This window comes from Chelonoidis abingdonii, chromosome 2 (genome assembly GCF_003597395.2).
Source record: "Chelonoidis abingdonii isolate Lonesome George chromosome 2, CheloAbing_2.0, whole genome shotgun sequence".
Taxonomy (NCBI): Eukaryota; Metazoa; Chordata; order Testudines; family Testudinidae; genus Chelonoidis; species Chelonoidis abingdonii.
The window spans coordinates 122,742,210-122,764,402 of NC_133770.1; the positions used below are offsets into that span (position 1 = coordinate 122,742,210).

Here is a 22,193-nt window from a genome sequence, read left to right on the forward strand (position 1 = left end):
CTAGGTGACTTGTGATAAAAGTGTGAGAGTTGGCAGCATTCTTCATTGTCAATCACATGCACCACTGTGACAATCTTAATTGCCGTTTGGAGGTCTGCCTAGAACTGATTTCTGTGTGTATCTGATCATGGCAGTATCTGTGCCAACAGGCTAGCAATAAAGAAGGGCCAGTGCTTCATGAGAGCAAGACCCCCACTCTCCATTAAGGACTTCTTGGTAAAGTGGAGCAAAGCCAGTGCCAGCAGTGACCAAATGCCTGTTGGGTGTGCCTGGCTGCAGCCTCTGTCTCTGGTCTGTGTCAGAGCAGCGTATGGAGATACACCTATCTCATAGAGCTAGAGGGGACCTTAAAAGCTCATCAAGTCCAGTCCCCTGCATCACTAGCAGGACCAAGTACTGCCCCTGACACTTTTTTGTTTGTTGCCCCAGATCCCTAAGCGGCCCCCTCAAAGACTGAACCCCGGATTCAGCAGGCCAATGCTCCAACCACTGAGCTACCCCTCCCCCTATACTGCGTGAGGGCGGCCACAGACAGACCCGCTTCCGGCCCCCGAGCCAGGAAGTCGCCCTAGACTCGCAACCCTTCAACTGTTGCCGCTACACGGAGCGGCCTGAGATCTCGCTCCTCCTATTGGCTAGAGGCTTCCTCTCTCCCTCTTCTATTGGCTGGTTGTAAGACTCACTCTCTCTCATTGGCTGGGAGGGAGGCCTGCCATCAATCCCTCCCCCCTCCTTCTCGCGTAGTGTAACTGTGCTCAGTCTCGCGGGCTCCGTAGTGAGGGGCGGAAGTGACGTTTCGAGTTGGGGTCCCGGATGGAATTGCTCGCTCCCTGAGGCACCGTCGCTGGGCCGGCCGGTGAGTGGAGCGGGGAGGGGGCGCCCTAGTCTCATCGGCATGGGCTGGGGGGAGTTCGGCCGGGCACGGGGGAGGGACTGTGGCAGATGGGCTGGGGGGGCAGGGCACGGGGGAGGGGCTGTGGCAGATGGGCTGGGGGGCAGGGCACGGGGGAGGGGCTGTGGCAGATGGGCTGGGGAGGCAGGGCACGGGGGACTGTACTGGTGTCAGTCTCGTAGCTTACAGTGGCTCTTGTCTCTGCAGCATCCACGTTCCTCTGTTGCCCTCTCATCTCCTCTGGCCTGAGGCTCTGAGTTCTACTCTCCTTTTCTCCCCCAGCTGGTGACTATGGCCTTTTTATATTACTGTGTAACTCAAGGGTTGGAAAGGAGGATCCTCCCACTCTCCAGCACTTTGTTCTCTGTGTTGATAATCTGGGCCTGTTTAACACCTCCTGATAACCATGCTAATAGTGGTGCCCAATGCACCCTGCTCTAGTACAGCTACTCACTCCCCACAGTCACAGTTGGGGGGCGGGGGGGATGCCTATGATCTTTGCCACCACTCAAATGTGCTGGACTGATATCTTGGTCCCAATCTTGCTATGGTGGTGAAAGGTAACTGTCACCATCGCCAGCTAGCTAGTTTTCCCTTGCCATGGGGCTGGGAGGTGTCCGCTGGGAGATTGATTAGCTTTAGTTTCAATGAATGGATGTTGATTCTTGTTTCCTGTTAACTATCAGACAGTGAAAATATTTCAAATCTAGTTGTTCAATGTACTTCTGAATTGACTATGTTAATATTTCTTCATTGAGAAGACTGGATTTAATAAGCCTGATTAATATTGGCTAAATTTATTAATGCTGAGTAATAGTGGTATTTACAAATCATTTACACATTCGTCTATATCAGAAATGAGATAAAGGATTGATGTTGAAAAGACACAGAAAATTATAATTTTCTGTTTATAATTTGTTTTTCTGCCTTGGACTTGAAAGCTATCAGCAACTGCCAATTATGCTGGTGATCACCTTAAGTATAACACATACTTGATACTTTTACTGATGTCAGTAAAACAGAATAAAATGCAGATAATTTGGCACACCGTTGTATGAAAACAGATTGAATGTGAGATATATTATAGAAAAACATAGGCACCACGGATATTTACATGGTACTGAAATAAATTTTCAGCTAGTATAGCAATAAGTAACGTATTCTTTCTAGTGGGCAAATTTTATCATATTGAAATTAACACTTGAATGATGGGTACATATTAGATCATCAACTTAAGCCTGGTTTTTATTAGTTTAGCTTGCACATGTATCCAGACACAAAATTGCACCAGTTTTAATTAAATTGGTTAAACAGTCACACCTTTAATTAAAAAAATTGGTGCATCTTCTGTGTTCAGAAAAGCCCCGGTATAACTGGAGCAAGTGTGGTAATAGAGTATTCCAGCGTTTTAAAGAAAATGAATTTAATGAATTGTGTTCCTCGTTTCAAGTTGTAAAAGATTGTAAGCCATAAAACTACAGATAACTACAAAGAAGTGTATGTGTCTAAGATAAGTACAGTGAATAAGATCAAATATCTTTTAGTAGCTTGTTGGACTTGAACTAAATATTCATCCTTGTTTTTGTGGTAAAAATATTGCGTAATTAAGACCACCGTAGAAAATACTTTTGCTTTGTGGTAGAAGTTCTATTCAGATGTTTTCTGCATTTCAGGTATCTAATAATTTACGTATAGGTATTCTTCCACTAATAGTTTTAAGCTGAAAAAATAAATGTGTAAATAAGATGTGAATTTATTGTTTTTTAAAGTGCTCTGACCACTTTTACAAGATGAGCACCACCAGTGTGGATGATGCTAAACCAGATGTTAAACAAGAATCTGAGAAAAAGATATTTTATTGCGAGGTGAGTCAATTTCTTGGTGTTTTTTTAAAGTATGGATTATATAATATCATTTTGTGTGATCTAGTGAGTACATTTTACTCCTGAACTTAGGTCTGTCATACAGTGCAGTATTATGATCTTCACTTGCTAGCCCCTAGGGGTCAAAGTGCAGGAACCAGGTAACTTTCTAGTAATGTGGATGAAGCTGGTAGCCTGCAAGAGAGCCGGAAAGCAAACACAAAATTAGATATGTGACAACAGGAGTAATTAAACATTGGTCCCCTCTCCCACCCATGTTGAAAAAACAGTGTGTTAAGCACTTCTAGTTAGGTCCCATATTAAATTTATCAGTTTGTGTGTATGATCTTAATAACCTGTCCTGCTGTGTACCATGAACCTGTATCTTCAGGTGCTGAACTGAAGTAGTTTGTGATCAGTGTTAGCACAATTCATTTCCTCCCAGTTAGAAAATAGATCTAGCATGGCTTCTTCACTTTCTGGATTAAGTCATATACTTTATAACATGGGATCCTTTTTCTTACTTATACCTAAATTGCTTCAGGAGAAATTGTTCCATGTCTTTCAAGGATAAGTATGACACTGATTCAAGAGGTCCACAGTTGGCATGACTGCAAAATTTCCTCAGCAATGTTCCTGTGAACACCTGAATCCTAGAGAGTGCCTATTGTTGTCATATGTCTTTCAAACCTTTCAGTTTAATCAGATAAAAAGCCAGCCTAGAAAGGCTCAAAGGCTTCAGCCTCAGGTGACCCAGAATAGAATCCGGGTTGTGTATTATTTGTATAGTATTAGTGTCCATGCCTGCAAGCACTTCCCCCGCAGCTCCCATTGGGGTTGGGGAGCTGTGGCCAATGGGAGCGGTGGGGGTGGTGCTTGCAGAGAAGGGCAGCACATGGAGCCACGTGCCCCCCCCCCCGCTCTCCCCAGGGGCCGCAGTAGCACGCTGGCCCCTTCCGGGAGCAGTATGGGGCCGGGGTAGACAGGGAGTCTGTCTTAGCCTTGCTGTGCCATCGACCGGGAGTGGCCCAAGGTAGGTGCCGCTAGGTGGGAGGCCACACCCCAGCTCTGAGCCCCGTCCTGGAACCAGCATCACAAACCTCCTCCTGCACCCTGAACTCCAGCCCTGAGCCCTCTCCCAGAGCCAGCACCCCACACCCCCTCCTGCACCCCAACACTCTGCCCCAGCCTGGAACCCCCTCCTGCACCAAAACTCCCTCCCAGAGCTTGCAGCCCTCACCCCTTCCTGCACTCCAACCCCCTGTCCCAGGTGCAGATCAGAGCCCCCTTCCACACTGCAAACCCCTCGGCCCCAGCCCAGAGCCCACGCCCCACCCTAGCTCGGTGAGGGTGGGGGAGAGTCAGGGGCGGCTCTAGGCATTCTACCGCCCCAAGCACGGCAGGCAGGCTGCCTTTGGCGGCATGCCTGTGGAGGGTCTGCTGGTCCCATGGCTTTGGTGGACCTCCCGCAGGCCTGCTGAAGCCGCGGGACCAGCGGACCCTCCTCAGGCAAGCCGCCGAAGGCAGCCTGCCTGCCGCCCTTGTGGCGACCAGCAGAGCGCCCCCAGTGGCTTGCCGCCCCAAGCACGCATTTGATGTGCTGGTGCCTGGAGTCGCCACTGCGGAGAGTTAGAGTGTGTGTGTGGAGCGGTCGGGGTTTTGGGGGAGGGGCAGGTTAGATTCTGAGTTGCCCTTAAATTCAAAAAGCGATGTTGGGCATAAGAAAGGTTGGAGACCACTGCTCTGCAGAGTCCTGTGCTGAATTTTAACATTGTCAAAGTGTAAGGCTAAATCCAATAAATTGATTTTGTTGAAGTATGTGATGTTTTTACACATTTTGTACCGCTTCGATGGAGTTCCTTCAGTGAGGCATCACCTCTGACAAAATGAGGCAAAATATCTGCATCAGGAAGAAGAGATCCAGCACATGATATGCATCCAGCTCTATTATTTCTAGAAGTAATAAACCAAGGCCTCAGCTGCCCCCTTTTTCTGCTTGTTTGAGCTGGTGTCAGTAGAGGAGTTCTGCTGTCCCTTAAAACAGCAGGAAATATTATTAAGTTTGATATCTTCCTTCAGACATTGTTTTGTGTTAACAGTCGTCAATTTTTGTGCTGACCTTACAGTGATGATACTCTGAGATCTTATGATAATTATTGGGTTGGTGTTACAGTCCTTCTTGTCTCCAACTCCTTCTCCATGCCCTTTGCATCATGTGATTATCTATTTCAGCACAGACCACCCACCAGTACTCTGCAGAACAGTGCATAACTGCAGACCTATTTGCTGTGCTTGCACAACAGTATTTTTATACTAAAGTTGGCTGTAGCGTAACTGACTGTAATTAATTTCTTTAGGTTTGTAAAGTTCCATGTATGAGTTCTATAAGCCTTCAGTCACACTTCCGTGGAGCAAAACATAAAAAGGTAATGTAATGGGATTTTAATGTCTTATGTATAAACTTCACACTTCTAAATTTTCTGTAAACTTATTGTAAGTAATTGTCTTTTAAAAAAAAAAAAGTTTTGAATGTGTAATTTGCAATTCAATTGCTTTGTTTCACCATTTTTTCTGAAAATGAAATCCCTAGAAAATTGTCCAGTGCTGGTATTTTGAGCCTTTTGAAACATTGTTAAAATTGTTAAAATGTATACAATTTATTTTTTTGAAATACAGCTATACTTACAATTTAACTTTTAGGTGAAATGAATATGCACGTATTATGAACTGTGTGTATTTAAGGTTGCCTGACCTGCAAAGTCTTTTCTCTCTGCAATTTAAAAAGAAAATGTGGCTCAATTTCCCTGGTTCCATACAACTGACCTTAAACTTGGAGAAAACCTCCAGTGTGATTATAAATTAGAAATAACTAACTCTAGTTAGAAAGGAACATTATTTGCATTTTTATGTGAGGGTTTAAATATAATAACTATTAGTAAAACCAGTAATAGTAAAGTTGCTGTTATAATTTGATACAAGTAGGTAACTTCTTACTAGAAAAATACTGTAAATCAGAAAGATTTCAAAATTGTTAGGCAGGTTCTACGGTTCTTATACTTTTTCGGTTAACTGAACATTAGTTAATCTTTTTTTGGTTAGTCTAAGATTATTACTAAGTTCAGTAATAACTTCAATGGTTAGTGTTTTCTTCTGTTATTTCTATCTGGTGTCATCAGACTGCCTCCTTGGTTGACAACAAGAGCTGCTTCAATGAGAGATTCCATCTTAATGGCACTTTTAGTGACCTTTTTTCCCTTGTGTATTACTAGAAATGAAACATGGTATCTTGTAACTCACCTGGTCTCTAGCTGCCTCAGAAGTGTGAGGCTTCAAGTTTGTTCTTAAGGTTGGGTTTTTCTCATAGGCCAGGCAAAACACCTTTCATTTTAAAAAGACTTTAATATCTGGTCAGGAGACTTTCTTTACATCATTTCTCAAAGAATGGACCTTTTATTTATTTCTTACAGCTTCACAAATCAGTAGTCTAACTTAAGTGTTGTCCCTCACCGCCTTTACTTGCTTTTAATTCTATTGAGTTAGTTGCTCATTAGTATTTTTGTTTGTTTATTTTTTAGTAATGTAATGACAACATTTTTGAAAACAAAAAGAATTGAGATTACTCTACAGGCAATCTCTTAAATTTGCTGATACGGCATTACCACCATTCTCACGTTTTAAAAAATTCACTATGAAAGAATAACACTGAAGAAAGAGTAAAATTCTGAAATAATTAATTAGGCTTTCAACTTTCTAGCAGTTACTAATCTTTTAGAAATGTCCCATTGCCTGAGTAATACTTAAAATGCAATTTAAAACTGAGCAGTAATGAAGGGACAGGTCTTTGCTAGATTAACTGGTTTTGGAGGTTAAGGTGTTACTCACAGAATCTAGGGCACCCCACCTTTACCGTACTGGGGGCTAAAGGCATAACTCTATAAATTTAGTCACCCCATCCTTTCCTGTCCTGGGCTCGGGACGTAAGGCACTCATTCTTACCTGTCCTAGGCACAGACACTTTCTTCTGGTTTGCAGAACCGTTTCCCAGTGAAACAGCATTACACAGTAATATCCTTAACCTATATTTATTGACAGTTGATCAACAGAGTACAGATGCTAAGCATACAGTGCTCACTACTCAGAGGAACAAACTTTTCCTGGTGACTAGTCAGGATCAAGTTGTCCGGGGCTCCATCTTCTGTATGGTATGATCATCAGAGTGTGATGGTTTTGTCAGCTCTGATCTTGGGCTGTGTTCTGGATTAGGTTCTAAAGAACTTCCTTTATATAGTTAAAACTTGGATCCTACTTAGCTGTATCTTAACCAGTCATTTTTAACTAAGATACTACAAAACAATGCAAGCCCATTATGAAACAATTCTTTAACCAATCCTAGCCTATTTCCCCCCTAAGTACAAAAATCAATTTAAATGTTGTGAAACCAGTTTACACAGCAGACAGAAACAATTAAAAACCAGACAGGATCATACAGATAAACAATATCAAAACAAGAGAGAAATATGGATTTCACAATCACAACTATTGATAAGTGGTTTCTTGCTAGACAGAAAGTTATCAAAGTTTTCTTTAAACATCTTAATATCTATTTCTTTATCTGGTGATAGTGGGTACAATTAGGACAGGAACACCTTCTTAGTAGCCCAGTATTATGCTGGTCTGATGCAATTGATGGAACTGAGGCTGTGACTCTCTGCAACTTAGCTCATAGCTGCTGTTTTTACTCTGGCTGCTGCTTTTACTGCAGAAAAAGACCTCAGACCTCACCAAAGTCAGAAACTCAGTCTTCAGTACTTTTTAGGCTACTGTTGTGTGAATATGCACATGCTTAACTTCAAGCATGTCAGTAAAGCTAAGCAAATGTGTATTTGCAGGATTGGGGCTTTAGGGTTCTATTTTAGCTATTCTAAATACAAGCCTTGTTTGACCTACCTTCCAGTATGCGTATCATAATGGATGGTGGAGAAGTGGTGTTAGTTGCTCTGTTATATCTTAGCGCACTCCTTTTGTGCTACCTGAAAAAAGCGTTTAGTTGTGGGGTGATATTAAGTCCATTTGAGAATTCCAATGAAGAGAGAGTATCCAGCTGATAATGGGTCTGGGGCAGTGGTTCCCAAGTTGGAGTTCACAGAATGTTACAGGGGGTTCTTGGGGGAAAAATTCCCTAATGGTGGACAGAACTGTCAGCACGGGGCCAGCAGCTAAGCAGATCAAAGCAAGCATATCTATCACACAGAGGAGATTTAAACTTCAAGACTCCTTATAAGAAATGGAAAGGGAGGTGGATATTTTTTGCTGTTTTTAAAATTAAATAGGCTGCTAGAGTTGTTTTTAAAATTATTGTGAAGAACTAGTTTAAACTTTGTTGTAATGTGCATTTTTTGCCTGGAGTGCTCAAGACGTGAATGCTTGTGTAGGAGAAACTCTTTGAGTTGGCTTCTTAAATACCTTCATGCTGTTCCTTGATGAAATATAGGAGCCTTGTCTTATAATAGGCTTATTGAAAATGATACAAGCTACGAAAGTGAGATCTTGGAAGAGTGTTGCCGTTTTCAGAATGGAATAAAAATACTGTAATAATAAATAACAAGAATAGTGTGTAATAAGCATGTCATAAAAACAAATTTTATATTTCCAAGATCACGGATTTTATAATTTATACTCGGGTAAAGGAGAAAATCCCTGGAAATACTCATTTTTAGGAGGGGGTTCATGAGACTTGACACTTCAGTGAAAGGGGTCACAGGTTGTTAAAGTTTGGGAATCACTGGTCTGGGGTATCAAAATGAAGAAAAAATATGCTTGAGATGTGAGAGCCACTGGTTGCCTACTTGATACTAACTTCATTTCATCAGGGTGGAACTGACTATTTATCTGGATGTGTAACTTTAGCTCCCAGCTACACTCCTATCAGCTACCAATGATTCCCTCTTCTGGCTTAGTCTCTTGACCCCACTGTAACTCTCAGTAACCTAATGCTTTACTCATGTATCATTTTTTTTCCTCATACCCTACTTGCTTCTGTGAGACCTCTTTCTTCCCTTTCTCCCCCACCAGAAATTTAGTTTGCTTGCTTTCTAATACCCAGTGTTTTCCTTTCTTACCTCCAAAACATGTCTTCCTTTGAAAACCCTTTTCTCTTTCCGCTTGACAGACCTGTGATGGGCAACAATAGCAGATTCTGACTGCTCTGCGAGAGATCACAATTTTCTCTTCTTACCCTTCCCCAGTGTTGGGGATAGTGAGCTAACTTGTGGAATTGGATTCTCTGTGATGAAACCAACAATATCCTAGGACTGGAAGGGACCTCGAGAGGTCATCTAGTCCAGTCCCCTGTACTCATGGCAGGATTAAATATTATCTAGACTATCCCTGTCAGTTGTTTGTCTAACCTGCTCTTTAAAATCTCCAATAGTGGAGATTCCACAACCTCCCTTGGCAATTTATTCCAGTGTTTAACTATCCTGACAGGAACTTATTCCTAATGTCCAACCTAAACCTCCCTTGCTGCAATTTAAACTCATTGCTTCTTGTCCTATTCTCAGAGATTAACAAGAACAATTTACCCCTCCTTGTAACAATTTTTTATGTACTTGAAAAAGTGTTATCATGTACCCCCCTCAGTCTTCTTGTCTCTTTGAAAACTTTATTTAGTCTTGAAATCTTCTTTCATAGATCACGTTTTCTAGACCTTTAATAATTTGTGTTGCTTTTCTCTGGACTTTCTCGTTTGTCCGCATCTTTCCTGAAATGTGCCCAGAACTGGACACAATGCTTCAGTTGAGGCCTAATCAGCATGGAGTAGAGCAGAAGAATTACTTCTCGTGTCTTGCTTACAAGGCTCCTGTTAATACATACCATAATGATGTTTGCCTTTTTTTGCAACTGTGTTTAAACTGTTGACTCATATTTAGCTTGTGATCCACTGTGACTCCCTGATCCCTGTCCACAGTACTCCTTCCTAGACAGTCATTTCCCATTTTGTATTGGTGCAGTTGATCCTTCCTAAGTGGAGTACTTGCAATTTGTCCCTATTGAATTTCATCCTGTGTACTTCAGACTATTTCTTCAGTTTGTCTAGATCATTTTGAATTTTAATCTTGTTCTCTGAAGCACTTGCAAACCCTCTCAGCTTGGTATCATCTGCAAACTTCATAAGTGTACTCTTTACGTCATTATCTAAATCATTGATGAAGATATTGAACATAACTGGACCCATCACTGATTCCTGCAGGGCCCCATTTGATGTGCCCTTCCAGCTTGACTGTGCATTACTGATAACGACTCTCTGAGAATGGTTTTCCAACCCATTATGCACCCACCTTATAGTATTTCCATCTAGGTTGTATTTTCCCTAGTTTGTTTATGAGAAAGTCATACGAGACAGTATCGGAAGCTTTACTTAAGTCAAGATATACTACATCTACCACTTTCCCCCCATCCGCAAGGCTTGTTACCTTGTCAAAGAAAACTATTAGGTTGCTTTGACACAATTTGTTCTTGACAAATACGTGCTGACTGTTACTTATCCTTTTACAGGGTGGATTTGATTTAAATCAAATTGATTTAAATCACTAGTCAGGAAGACTTGATTTAATCATGGGGTTTTTTTGCATAAAAGTGCATTCTTGTTGGTTGTTACAACCTTAATACATATTCTTCACAACTCAGAGATAGATGTACATTTCATTTTTAGAAAGTACACACTATACATTTTTAAACAGTGATTTATTTTGAGAACTTTTCAGACTCGTTTTACAGCTATATCAGAAAATGAATGATTGGTTATTTCATCTACCAAAGGTAATTGAAGCAGTTCACCTTCCAATGACTTCATAAATAACTATCTCCAATTCCACAGGTTAATCATTAATATTTGGAGGATTTTCTTGCCCTGCTGTATTAGGAGGAGAACATCACCAGACAGACATTTAAATTGTTTTATTTAAAATAACAATGTTAAGTATTCTGGACTTTTTTCTTCAAAAACAACCATATAATATTTTAACAAAACAAGCATATGTTCCTCGCTTCTCGCATTTATCTTTAGGCTTCTTCTCCTTGTCCAGATCTATTCTGCCCCCAACAATCTTCTGTTCATTGAACTTCTTGAAACTTTGCACTTTTGGAGGGAGGTAAGGGATTGACTGTATGTATGTGAATTTGCAGAGGGACAATAGAGTTGAAGTCTGTTTCTCACCTCTATGTATTATTTATTTATTTTAAAACATTTTTTGCTGTTAACAAGCATGTTACCTCTGGAGACACAAATCCACAGTTTGAGAACTGCAGGACTAAGCATCTCTGATGATATCTTCTAGATTAAACACTTGAGTCCCATTGGGTAGATAGAAAGATTAACTTAAATAATCTATACTGAAGCCTGTGGAACCCCGTAAGATTGGGTCCCTAATCCATGAACTATTGAAACTCATTTACAAAACTTTTTTCTTAAACATTACGTGAATATATTGTTTCATACTGCACCTCTACCCCAATATAACACAACCCAATATAACGTGGTAAAGCAGCGCTCTGGGGAGTGGGGCTGTGTGCTCCGGTGAATCAGTGCGTCAGCCTGTCTGACTCCAACATGCTGCTCTGAGCGGCGTATTAAGGGTGCCGGGCTGGGGCCAAGGGATTGGATAAGGGGAAGAGGGTCTCGGGAGGCAGTCAGGGACCATGGGGGGTTGGATAGTTCGGAGATTCTGGGGGCAGGGTGGTCAGGGGACAGGGAAGGGAGGTGTTGGACAGGGCGTGAGAGTCCTGGTGATGATTAGGGATGGGGGGGTCTCTGGAGGGGGCAGTCAGGGGACAAGGAGCAGGGGGGCTTAGATAACGGGTGGGGTCTTGGGAGGGGTGGTTAGGGACGGGGGGGTCTCTGGTGGAGATAGTCAGGGGACAAGAAGCAGGGGGGATTGAGGGGGCTGGGCGTTTTGAGGGGTCAGTCGGGGGGCGGGAAGTAGGTGGGGGTTGGATAGGAGGCGGGGCCAGGCATGTTTGCTGGCTATTCTATGATAGATGGCATTCACTGTTAGATGTCCAATTGCTACTAAACTTTTTTGGTGAAAACGAAAACAAAAAAATCATTTGGCATTTCTGCCATTACCACATTTTCTGTTGTTGTCCCCCTCCCCCATCATTGAATGACAGGCCTACTCTGTCCTCGATCATCTTCTTGCTTCTAGTGTGTTTGTAAAATATTTTCTTGTTACCCTTTGTTTCTAGCTAGTTTAATCTCGTTTTGTGTGTTGGCCTTTCTAATTTTGTCCCTACAAACTTGTGGTGTTTTTCTTTTCATACTCTGTAATTTGACCCAGTTTCCACTTCTTGTGGGATTCTTTTTAGAGTTTCAGATCATTGAAGATCTCCTGGTTATGCCCATGTGGTCTCTTGTCATACTTTGTATCTTCCCTACGTAGTGGGATAGTTTGCTCTTGGGCCCTTAATATCTCTTTGAAAAACTGTCAACTCTCTTCTGATATAAACTATTCAGAATGGAGATTTGGAATAAAAGTGCTTTCTCTCTAAATTATAATGCCATTAGCATGCTGCAACAGTCTAGGATGCGTGTTATAGGAAAAGGAAGATACTTTGTTGAAAACAGCTATCAGTTGTAACCTGTATAGGTGCAAGTTATTTTTCTTCTAATAAATCTTCCCATCCAAGGATAGAATTAATACAGAAACTTCTGATATATTGTTTAGATCCAATGTCTGTAATTGGTGTTTACCATTGCTCAAAAGGCTTGGCTAAGTCACAGGAGAGTTCTTAGCCTGAGCTGATGACCAGTCATAGTCATTTTTATTTCTCTTTGTGAATGAACTAACTGAGGAAAATTTCTGTGAAAGGTGCTTTGTAAAGTGTTTTGTTTTCTTTTTTTAATATCCTGTCACAATGGAACTGGGAGTGCTTAAATTCAGTTACTGGCTTTTGGCTTCTGAGAATCAGCATTCTAAGGCTGGACAGGGTTCTGTTTGCAAAATGGTTATTCAGTGCTCAACTGGCCGACTGAAAGTGAAGACCATGACATATAAAATACACAAAGGAAAACTGAAGAGTTACGATTTCTCCAAGAGACATCCTCAATGCTTGCCATCAGTTGTCAGTTCTAGATACCAGAAGAAGAGTACCATGTCTCTACTCCACTTCCTTTGGACTCTCCATGAAGCATCTGTTAAGGGGAAAAAATTAAGATGGCAGTTTAAAAAAAAAAGAAAAAAAAACCAAACCTATAAGAAAGAAAGAAAATGCTCCCAATCTAGATTCGTGTCTTAAAGCTATAAATAGTGCATAAACAGTGGCTTTCGTTGTAGCTTTTATAAATAGTAAATATTAGTAGTACAATAAATTTTTATATGCATGAGCCACTTATTCTTGATGGAGAGGACACACTTAAATGTGTCACCAAGATTTCTTGCCCAGTTGCTGAGGCAGAAGTCTAATCTTCAAGTGAGTAACACCGTGACAGGTATTTGGTGCAGTTGTTCATGCCTAATAGTAGCTAGGTTCTGGGTTAAAGTAATAAAACACTCCATCATATGGTAAGATGTCCTGTTAGCCATAGTTTGTTTCCACTATTGTTCCTGACTTAGCGTTTGTACGTTAGCATTTTCTTGAAAGTTCAAATCTCAGCACCAAAATCTACTGCTAAAACATCCTGACTAGTGGAAGAAACATAGGGGAAGTGAACTATGGAGCCAGTTTGGAATGAGACTTGTATTACTTCAAATGTGGAGGACAGAGAACCTCTCTTGGACTTAGGCCTGGTCTACACCAAGAAATTAGGTTGACACAGCTACATCATTCAGGAGTGTGAAAAATTCATAGCCCTGAATGATGATGTAAGCCAACATAATTCCCTGTGTATACAGCATTAGGTCAATGGAGGAGGTGGATTACTTAGGTCAATGGGAGAACCCTTTCAGTTGGCATAAGTAGTGTCTACACTGAAGTGCTACTTCAACTGTGCTGCTGTAGAGTTTCAAGTGTAAAGAAGCCCTTAGTGATGAATGCTCATGACCAAATGAGAAGGTGCAGGAAAACTTAGAACTGAGCGTGCTTAGGAAAGCTGACCAGACTTCTCAAGTTTTTCCTTCTGGAAATGGAGAGGCCCTGGAAATAATCCTTGTCAAATTCAGCAGTTTATTCTGCAGTAGAATTTCTAGCTTCATCTCTCAGTGAAAATCCAGATATATTTTTTTTCTGGATTGTATAGATTGCATAGGTAGCTGAAGAAATACATTTTAATTATGGTTCATACCAAGTGATGCATTGGACCTTAACCAGTCCTCTCCAGATGTAGAAGGTTCTTCAACCACTAACCCAGTGCACAAGATTGATGGAGTTCTGAAGAAAACCTTTGAATACTCTGCTGATGAAACGTCTGTATGTGCTCTTTATAGGTGATTTGCATCTTAATAGCTAACAGAAATGCAAAATTATTCTTTAAGGCTAGGGATAAAAGTCTGTGTAGTCTAAGGGACTCATGTAAAGTGTAAACTAATGTTTTTTTCATGTGACATGGCCCTAGGCTACTATTCATGCTCCTGAAGGTTTGGCAAAGGAGTTATAGTCCACCAGATTATATAATTGAATCCATGGTTCAGATTTATCTGGAAAAGTATAAGGTGCTAGCCTTTTCGTAAACCTCTTTAAAGAACCTAGATTATTTTGGTTACAGTTCTCTGAACTTTCTTGAATGTATCGATAGTGAAGCGTTCTAAACTGAGTTCAGTATTCTGGGTGTGGTTGCATCAAAACTATGTAGAAGACAGTTGCATCACTGCTATGTGACACCTCTGCCTTTGTAGCATAAAATTTTTATCTAATTTGCTGTCCACCGCTCAGCTTTTCTTCAGAATTGCTGCCAGATTTCTCTCCCATTGCATATCTGTTCCCAGTTCCACCCCACCCAACCCTGAACACTAATTTGCATTTTCTTCAAATTAATCTTTTTTTTTTCTTTGTTTTTTCCTGGTCGTTTTTACGTTCTAAGTAGCTGATTCCTTTGTACTCCATTGGTAGTCAGACTTGCAGATTTTATTATGGTGGTGTTAACTGTTTCCAGTAATGAAGATGTAAAATATGACTGTATCAACCTTAGGTTTCTATGGGTACTTCCTCACCCTCTCCTTCCCCACTCTGAACTTAGTGCTCTTTTATTTATGTAAGTATCCATATCTATGCCAATTTTGAAAGTGGAGTGTTGATTCTGTACCAAGTGTCGTACTAAATTCCAAATATTTATATGTACCTTACCTTTCATCTACTAACTTTATAATGTTATTAAAAAAATCAGAGGCATGCTGTTTATAACTCAGGTGTGTTTTGCTCAGTTTTTGGGTCCCCCCCTTTTTTTTTTTAGGTTTTGGAATTTGACTTATGACAGGGGTTGGCATTCTTTCAGAAGTGGTGTGCCGAGTCTTCATTTATTCACTCTGATTTAAGGTTTCGCATGTCAGTCATACATTTTAACGTTTTTAGAAGGTCTCTTTCTATAAGTCTATAATATATAACTAAACTATTGTTGTATGTAAAGTAAATAAGGTTTTTAAAATGTTTAAGAAGCTTCATTTAAAATTAAATTAAAATTCAGAGCCCCCTGGACTGGTGGCCAGGACCTGGACAGTGTGAGTGCCACTGAAAATCAGCTCATGTGCTGCAGGTTGCCTACCTCTGACTTATGAGATGGTGCCACTTTATAGGCAGGGTCACTCTTCTTTCCTTTTTGACCTCATTTCAGTTCCGAAGAGATGGATGATCTCATCCAAAACTATCACTGCATTAGACAGCCTGAAAAGCCAAGAATTGCCTGGAGGCCAAACTACCTTTTTAGCTCCATTAGTTGATTGCTCCAGGTCAGAGTTGAGGCACACTATTGTGACAACATCTGGAAGCTTGCATTACTGCTGCTCTTGCTGCATTTAGTTTGAATTTCTTTACTTATTTTCCAGTCTCCAGGGCATCTTTCATGAGCACTGAAGTCACCCATGTCTAAAAAGCACTGGGAGCTCTGTGATGGATTTTTTATTTTATTTTTTTTTTAATTGCAGAAGGAGAATTGCTATATTTATTAGCAGCTTCATAGTTAATTATGTTTTGAAATCTACTTAAAGCTGGGAATAAATCTTATTTTTTTTTCTCTTCAACGTGGGCTGCTTTTGTTACAATAGGGCTCTGTACTCCATTGTTTGGTCACCAGTCTGTTGCCGGTGGACCCAGTCACTGGATTCCACATGCTTCTAAGCCAGGTGTTTCCAGGTAGAGTCTAGTCATAGTTTCTAGCTCTGGAACAAGGGGGCATACTCCCAGGCTCAAACCTCTTGCCTGATGCCCTTCTTTGGGATGTGCGGTGTCACTAATCAGTCACCCTATATTTCAAAACCAATGTCTGAGACTTCCTGAATCTGTCAGTTGCTTTTACGTGCTTCACCTGAGCTTTACGTAGGCTGTGGGCAGCCTGGGCTTCTAGTTTAACCCTTTTGGGGTCAGCATGGCAGGAAAGCAAGGAACCACAGGCTTAGCAAAGGAATTTCTTAACCATAGAAACTTAAGTCTGAACACTCAAGAGTTTTTTCAACAGAGGTCTTTGAAAAGAACCAAAAGTCATGAGACACACCCTCCCCATCTCTGATCTCACTTCTCCTGCAAGTCGGAGGCTTGTCAGCATTTCAGGCTGGCCATATTTCCCCACCTAACCCATTCCTTCTGTGTGGTGATGGTTGGACCCCCTCCACAGAGCAGAAACTTGTCCCTAGGTAGGGGTCTGTTGTGAACTATGTACCTACTGTGAGCAGTTCCAGCCTTCCCCCGAGTCTTCTCTCTTTCATGCTTGTCTCCCTGCCAGCCCCTCTGTGTAGAAAAGCCATTGTTTTAGTGGATGGGCCGACAGTGCAGTTTAGAGACACATTGGTGGCTCCGAATTGTAGTTTTGATGGCTTTTGATGTTAGTCTTTCAATGAGGTGTCAAACACCTTCTTGGGACCCAGGGGAGGGCAGTTGTTTGAATGCACTATTATAGGTTGTCTTTGAGATGTCTGGACTTGTCTTCATTCCTAGTACAACAAAGAGTTTATAAGTTGATGCATATCTTTTCTACCCTTTTTGTGTAAAATTTCAGTATTGGTTTTTGTGTCCTTTGAATTTCGTTAGATTTCTCTTTAGTAAATTTTTGTGCATTAATTTTAACTTCAGAAAAAAGTTTTGTAAGTGGGAAGAAAGCTTGATATCAAAAGATACAACTTGGAGAGACTGATGCAGTATATCAGCTTCTGTGGAAGAATGGTCTATGTTCATTGATATCTTAGCTGCCGGGAGGAGTAAATTGACAATTGTGCATCACCATTTGAAATTACACAATGTAAAATAAAATCTTAGGTGAAAAGGGACCCTGGCAATGGGCTCACGTGGAAGAGACAACTGGTCTTGACCCCTTTCATGAAGGGATTTTTTTTTGTCTGTTCATACCTTTGTATATGTGCAATGGATAACTTACACCTAGCTGTGGGTAGGGTTCAGTCATACAGAAAATTTCACAATTGTGGCATAAGTGTTCTTTAAGAACTGAAATTTTGGAGTCTTATTCTGAAGGCCTACATTTTCACTCTGAGGCATGGGACATCAGTCTAACTTGGACATGCTTGCAAGTGCACAATGTCACAGCAGCTCCTTAGGGGATATTTGCATGGGTATCGTTTTGAATGGTCACATCATTTTGGCTTCTTAGTTGCTTGCCAATGCTATCAAAGCTCCATTGGGCCTTTTCATTTTCTTAAGATCTGAAATTATCATATATCTTTTAGACATAAATTCTGCAGCAGTCTCCCCTTCTTCTTCCCCATGCATCTCTTCCACAATTGGGCAGCTGTCATCAGAGAAGCAAAGTTTTTGAGGTGAGGCTTACTTCTGTTACAATGTATGGTTGATTGTGGTTCATGGAGAGAAAACTCTGATAGTTCATGACCAGGCCAGTTTTGCATATTCTCTGACTTAAAATATAGGAAAAAAAAGACAAAGCAAAGAAGAGTCAAACTGACAGTGCAACATCAGGAGAAGAGGATGAATGTTGTGACTGAAGCCCAAGACTTGGGTTCTATTCACTTCTGCCATAATCTTCTTTTGTGATCCTGGGTCAGATCACTTAAGCTCTATGTATCTTTGTTTCGTCATCTGGAAAATGTATATTTACAAATGCATATGGTGATTGTGTCATTTACTAGGAGAAGATCCCTGAACACAGACAGAACTTTCTCAAGAGCTGGACCAAGACTGTGAAACTTGATGACAGGAGAGGATGACCACAGATTGGACTAAATACAAAACTCATTTCTTAACCTTAGCTTTCCCACAATTATTTCATAGTTTAAAAAAAAATACTTTTCCCTGTGTATGCCATTCAGGCAATTTATTTTTTCCTGTTGGAGATGGAAGAGGGTTTTTTTGGCTTGTCACCGTATGTGTACTGGATGCTACTGACAGAGGTGGTACTGCAGTGCTACGCAGCAGCATTCATTTGCCTTTGCAAGGTAGCAGAGACGGTTACCAGCCCTATTGCATTGTCTGCCATTGTAAATTGGCGATGAGATATGACATTAGCTCGTTTGTACCATTGCTGCTGTCCAATTGTGCTCAGGGAGGGGGGGGGGGGGGTGGCTGGCCTCGCTAGTGTGCTGGGCGGTAAATCAAAATATGGAATGACTCCCAGGCATTCCCTTACTTATGTTTTTGCCTAAACAATAAGTCGCTCCGCTAGAATGAGGCAAGTTGTACATAGAGAACCAGAGACGCCCTCGTGTCAGGCCCAGAGATTGCGCAGAAATGATGACTACATTGCCATTCTAGGAGTGTCCCATGCAACACCCCCCTTCTTCCTCGCTCCCCAATTGCTCCTGGCTACCAGTGGTCGTGTCCCCCATGTGTGTGAAAGTAAAAGAATGCAGAATAAAAACACTGACTTTTTAGTGAGATAAATATGAGGGGGAGAAGTCTCAGCTGCTATGAAGTCCAGGGCATTACAGAAGTTTTTCTTTAGAAATGAAAGGGGGTGCTGACAGAGCTCAGCCTCCAGTTGCTATGTGATAGACGTTGCCACCATTGCTGTTACCATCTACGGCGGAATGACTGGGGTCATTCCCATTTTTACCTCGGGCCGCACGCCGCACCATCACGAGGCTAGCCAGAGCACTACGCGGTTAATGACGATGAGATAGTCACATCTGCCACGGGGAAGCGGTGTTCAGCGCTTGCAGCGACCACTCTACAGCACCATGCAGTTAGCATAGGGTGACACTGAAAAAAGGCAAGAAACGTTTTTTTCCTTTTCTTTCTAGAGGGAGGGAAGGGTGTAAATTGATGACATATACCTGAAACCCCAGGAAAATGTATTTGACCTTCAGGCATTGGGAGCTCAGCAAAGATGCAAATACTTTTCGGAGAGTGCGGGGACTTGTGTAGCTGGAGTTCCAGTACCCTCTCTCCCTCCATGAAGTGTCCATTTATCTTTTGGCTTTCCATTACATCTTGTCAACACGTCATGTGGTGCCTTCTGTACATACTGAATTTTTTCAAATGCTTTGGCATTTCGTCTTCTGTAACGGAGCTCTGATAGAACAGATTTGTCTCCCCATACAGCGATCAGATTCAGTATCTCCCGTACGTTCCATGCTGGAGCTCTTTTTGGATTTGGGACTGCATTGCCACCCGGGCTGATCAGAGCTCCACTCTGGGCAAACAGGAAATTAAATTCAAAAGTTCACGGGGCTTTTCCTTTCTGCCTGGTCAGTGCATCCGAGTTTAGATTGCTTTCCAGAGCGTTCAGAATGGTGCACTGTGGGATACCGCCCGGAGGCCAATACCATCGATTTGTGGCCACACTAACCCGCATCCGACATGGCAATACTGATTTCAGCACTACTCCCCTCATCGGGGAGGAGTACAGAAACCGGTTTAAAGAGCCCTTTATATTGATATAAAGGATTTCGTTGTGTGAACGGGTGCAGGGTTAAATTGGTTTAATGCTGCTAAATTCAGTTTAAATGCGTAGTGTAGACCAGGCCTTAGGTGACAAAGTAACTGTATCTAGCTTTAGTGGTTCATGAGATTAGGTTCGCCTGGCATATGTTGGTGTAAATGTTGTGTGAGAGATTGGGATGGTCAAAAACCGGGGTGGTTGTGCAAGTTTTCCAAAATGAATAAATTCACAATCGTCATACAGATACATACCATTGATTTTTCTTTCTGTTGTGTGGATTAATGAAAAAGCAATGACTAAATGGGTAAATATATAAACATGGATTTTATGTAGCGTGATACGTTCAGAAAGGAGGTTTGATTATAGCCACCTTTATATGTGGTTATATTTAAGTCTTATGGTTTCAAGAATAATTGAATTATGATCTTTAGCCATTATACTAACCTGGTTCAAAAATATACAGTGATTTATACCTGTTTACTAACACTTTCCTTTGTAACAAGCCTAGAAAACAGGGGGGTACTTGATGACAGCATCAGAGAGCTGAAGGAGAGGGGTCAGGACCTTGAGAGAGTCTTCTCCAGACAGAAAGAGGAGGCAGTGGTGGTCTTCACCTGCAGTATGTATATGCCCATAAGATGTAGTGCATCATGTCTGAGCAAGAACCAGTTCTCTTTTATTGCCTATCTGCTTCCCTGGGGATGGAGTCCTAGAGTGTAGTCTGCCATTTCTTCACCTGCTCTAGGAGTAGTCAGTGTTAAGTGTGGCACTATGTGAGAGAAATGGTGTCCCCCTGCTCTAAGACCCCTCTCTGGAGTATAGAGGAAGAGGCCACTCTCACTCCATCCCTAGAGGTGGTTTCCTCCCCTCTCTGTGCATGTTACAAATTACACATGTCGAGCTACCTTGATACATCCAGGAGTCTCAGTGGGATTGTGGAATTTCTTTCTTCCATCTCCCCCAGTTGGCCCAGAGAATGGGGAGCCAAATACAAATGTCTCCCCTGTTCCTAAAGAGAGAGAACCTCTAGGGTTCAAGACTCTGCTGCCACTACCAACCCAGAACTTGCTTGTCTCTATCAGGACAGTTCTCACGGTGGTGGAAAAGATAGAGCAGGGAGGAGGAGGAAATCTGGTTGGTGAATACCAGAATTATCAAACTTCAGAACATGTTTGCATATTTGATATTTGCAATCACAACTTCATTTCCTTTGGGTTGGCCTTCCAAATGAAGCCAAGCACACTGGATAAACGTGTTAATCAGATGTTGTCAGTGACACTGATAGTAATGAAACAGTTGGTAACTTAAACTTCATTTCTATGAGTGTAGTAAACTGAACTTGGGGAAACTTACACTTCTATTCTGGTGCTATTGTTGCATTTTATTCCAATCAACACTGTATCCTCTTATGTTCTGAAGGTGCTTAGAAATTTCTGTTAAAGAAAGATTCACTTTCATGGAAAACCTCAGGGTTATTTTAGAGGAGACCTTAAATAATTGGAATTTGAAGAATTTCCACATATTGATTTGATATCCTGCTGTGGGGTCATTTTAAACTGGACATATTTAGTAAGATTTAAATAAAGAGATATGAGTTGTCTACTTATGTGCATGAAACAAAATGTTTTGTAAGTGAATTTGTAAACTGTAAAAACTAGCCTATGCACTGTGGTGGACAAAGTGCATGGGAGGTTTGAACCCTAAAAAGCAGCAGTTTTTGAATTATGGCTTCTCAAAGTTAGATTCTTTGTTAAAAATCAAACACTAACTTCTCAGAGCCCTATAACTCAAAAACAGCTGGAGCAATTTATTTCCAACGTCCTGTAAGAAATTTCACCTGTGGCCTGAGATTTTAGCATGAGAATTTTCAGTCCCAATGCAGCTTTTTAAAAAGGGTCAGAAATAGAATGGATCTCTCAACTTCAACTATGGAGTCACTTCCCTGATGTTAATGAAAACAATAATCAAAATGCAATCAAGGGCATAAGCTGACTGCCCAGAAGAAATTCCCCCCATGTACAGCAGTATACAATTGGCAACGTGCATTTTCCACCTTCCTCCGAAACTTCAGGTACTAGCAACTGTCAGGCACAAGACGCCAGACCAGAATGATGTATGATCTTATCTGTAACAATTCCTATGTCTCTATTGCTAGATGGGAGACTTATTCTTAAAGCCCAGATTCTAAGTTTTTAAAATGCTGTTGAGCTTAAGCTGCATTGTCTGCAGTGGTACTCTCTCTCTCATTGTTTTCTTTTGTGGCAGTATTTTGGTTTCTTTGCCAAATACTCTATTTGTGTCAATTAGAAAATCTCTTATTGAATTGTCGAAATGACTTGCTGCATCTGCTCTGTGGCACTGAATATTTCAGATGTGCCATTCAAACTCTTCCTCTTTTTGGAGTGCTCTCAACAAACAACTGCATTGTTGACATAAAGATATGTTGAATTGT

The 22,193-nt window shown here is 41.4% G+C and overlaps 1 protein-coding gene across 2 annotated transcripts in view; it reads left to right on the top strand.

The window, feature by feature from the left end:
- Positions 1-757: 757 nt before the first annotated feature.
- The window catches only part of LOC116819241 (uncharacterized), a 54,010-nt gene continuing 32,574 nt past the window's right edge, over positions 758-22,193 (top strand). Inside the window, exons 1-4 of one of the 2 annotated variants that reach the window (XM_032770807.2) lie at positions 758-856; positions 1,100-1,177; positions 2,662-2,757; positions 5,112-5,180. In XM_032770807.2, coding sequence (XP_032626698.1) covers positions 2,683-2,757; positions 5,112-5,180 — 144 coding nt within the window. In that variant the 5' untranslated portion in view covers positions 758-856; positions 1,100-1,177; positions 2,662-2,682. Of the gene's footprint in view, positions 857-1,099; positions 1,178-2,661; positions 2,758-5,111; positions 5,181-22,193 lie in introns of those variants that run through there. The other variant, XM_075062653.1, reaches the window with a different exon arrangement.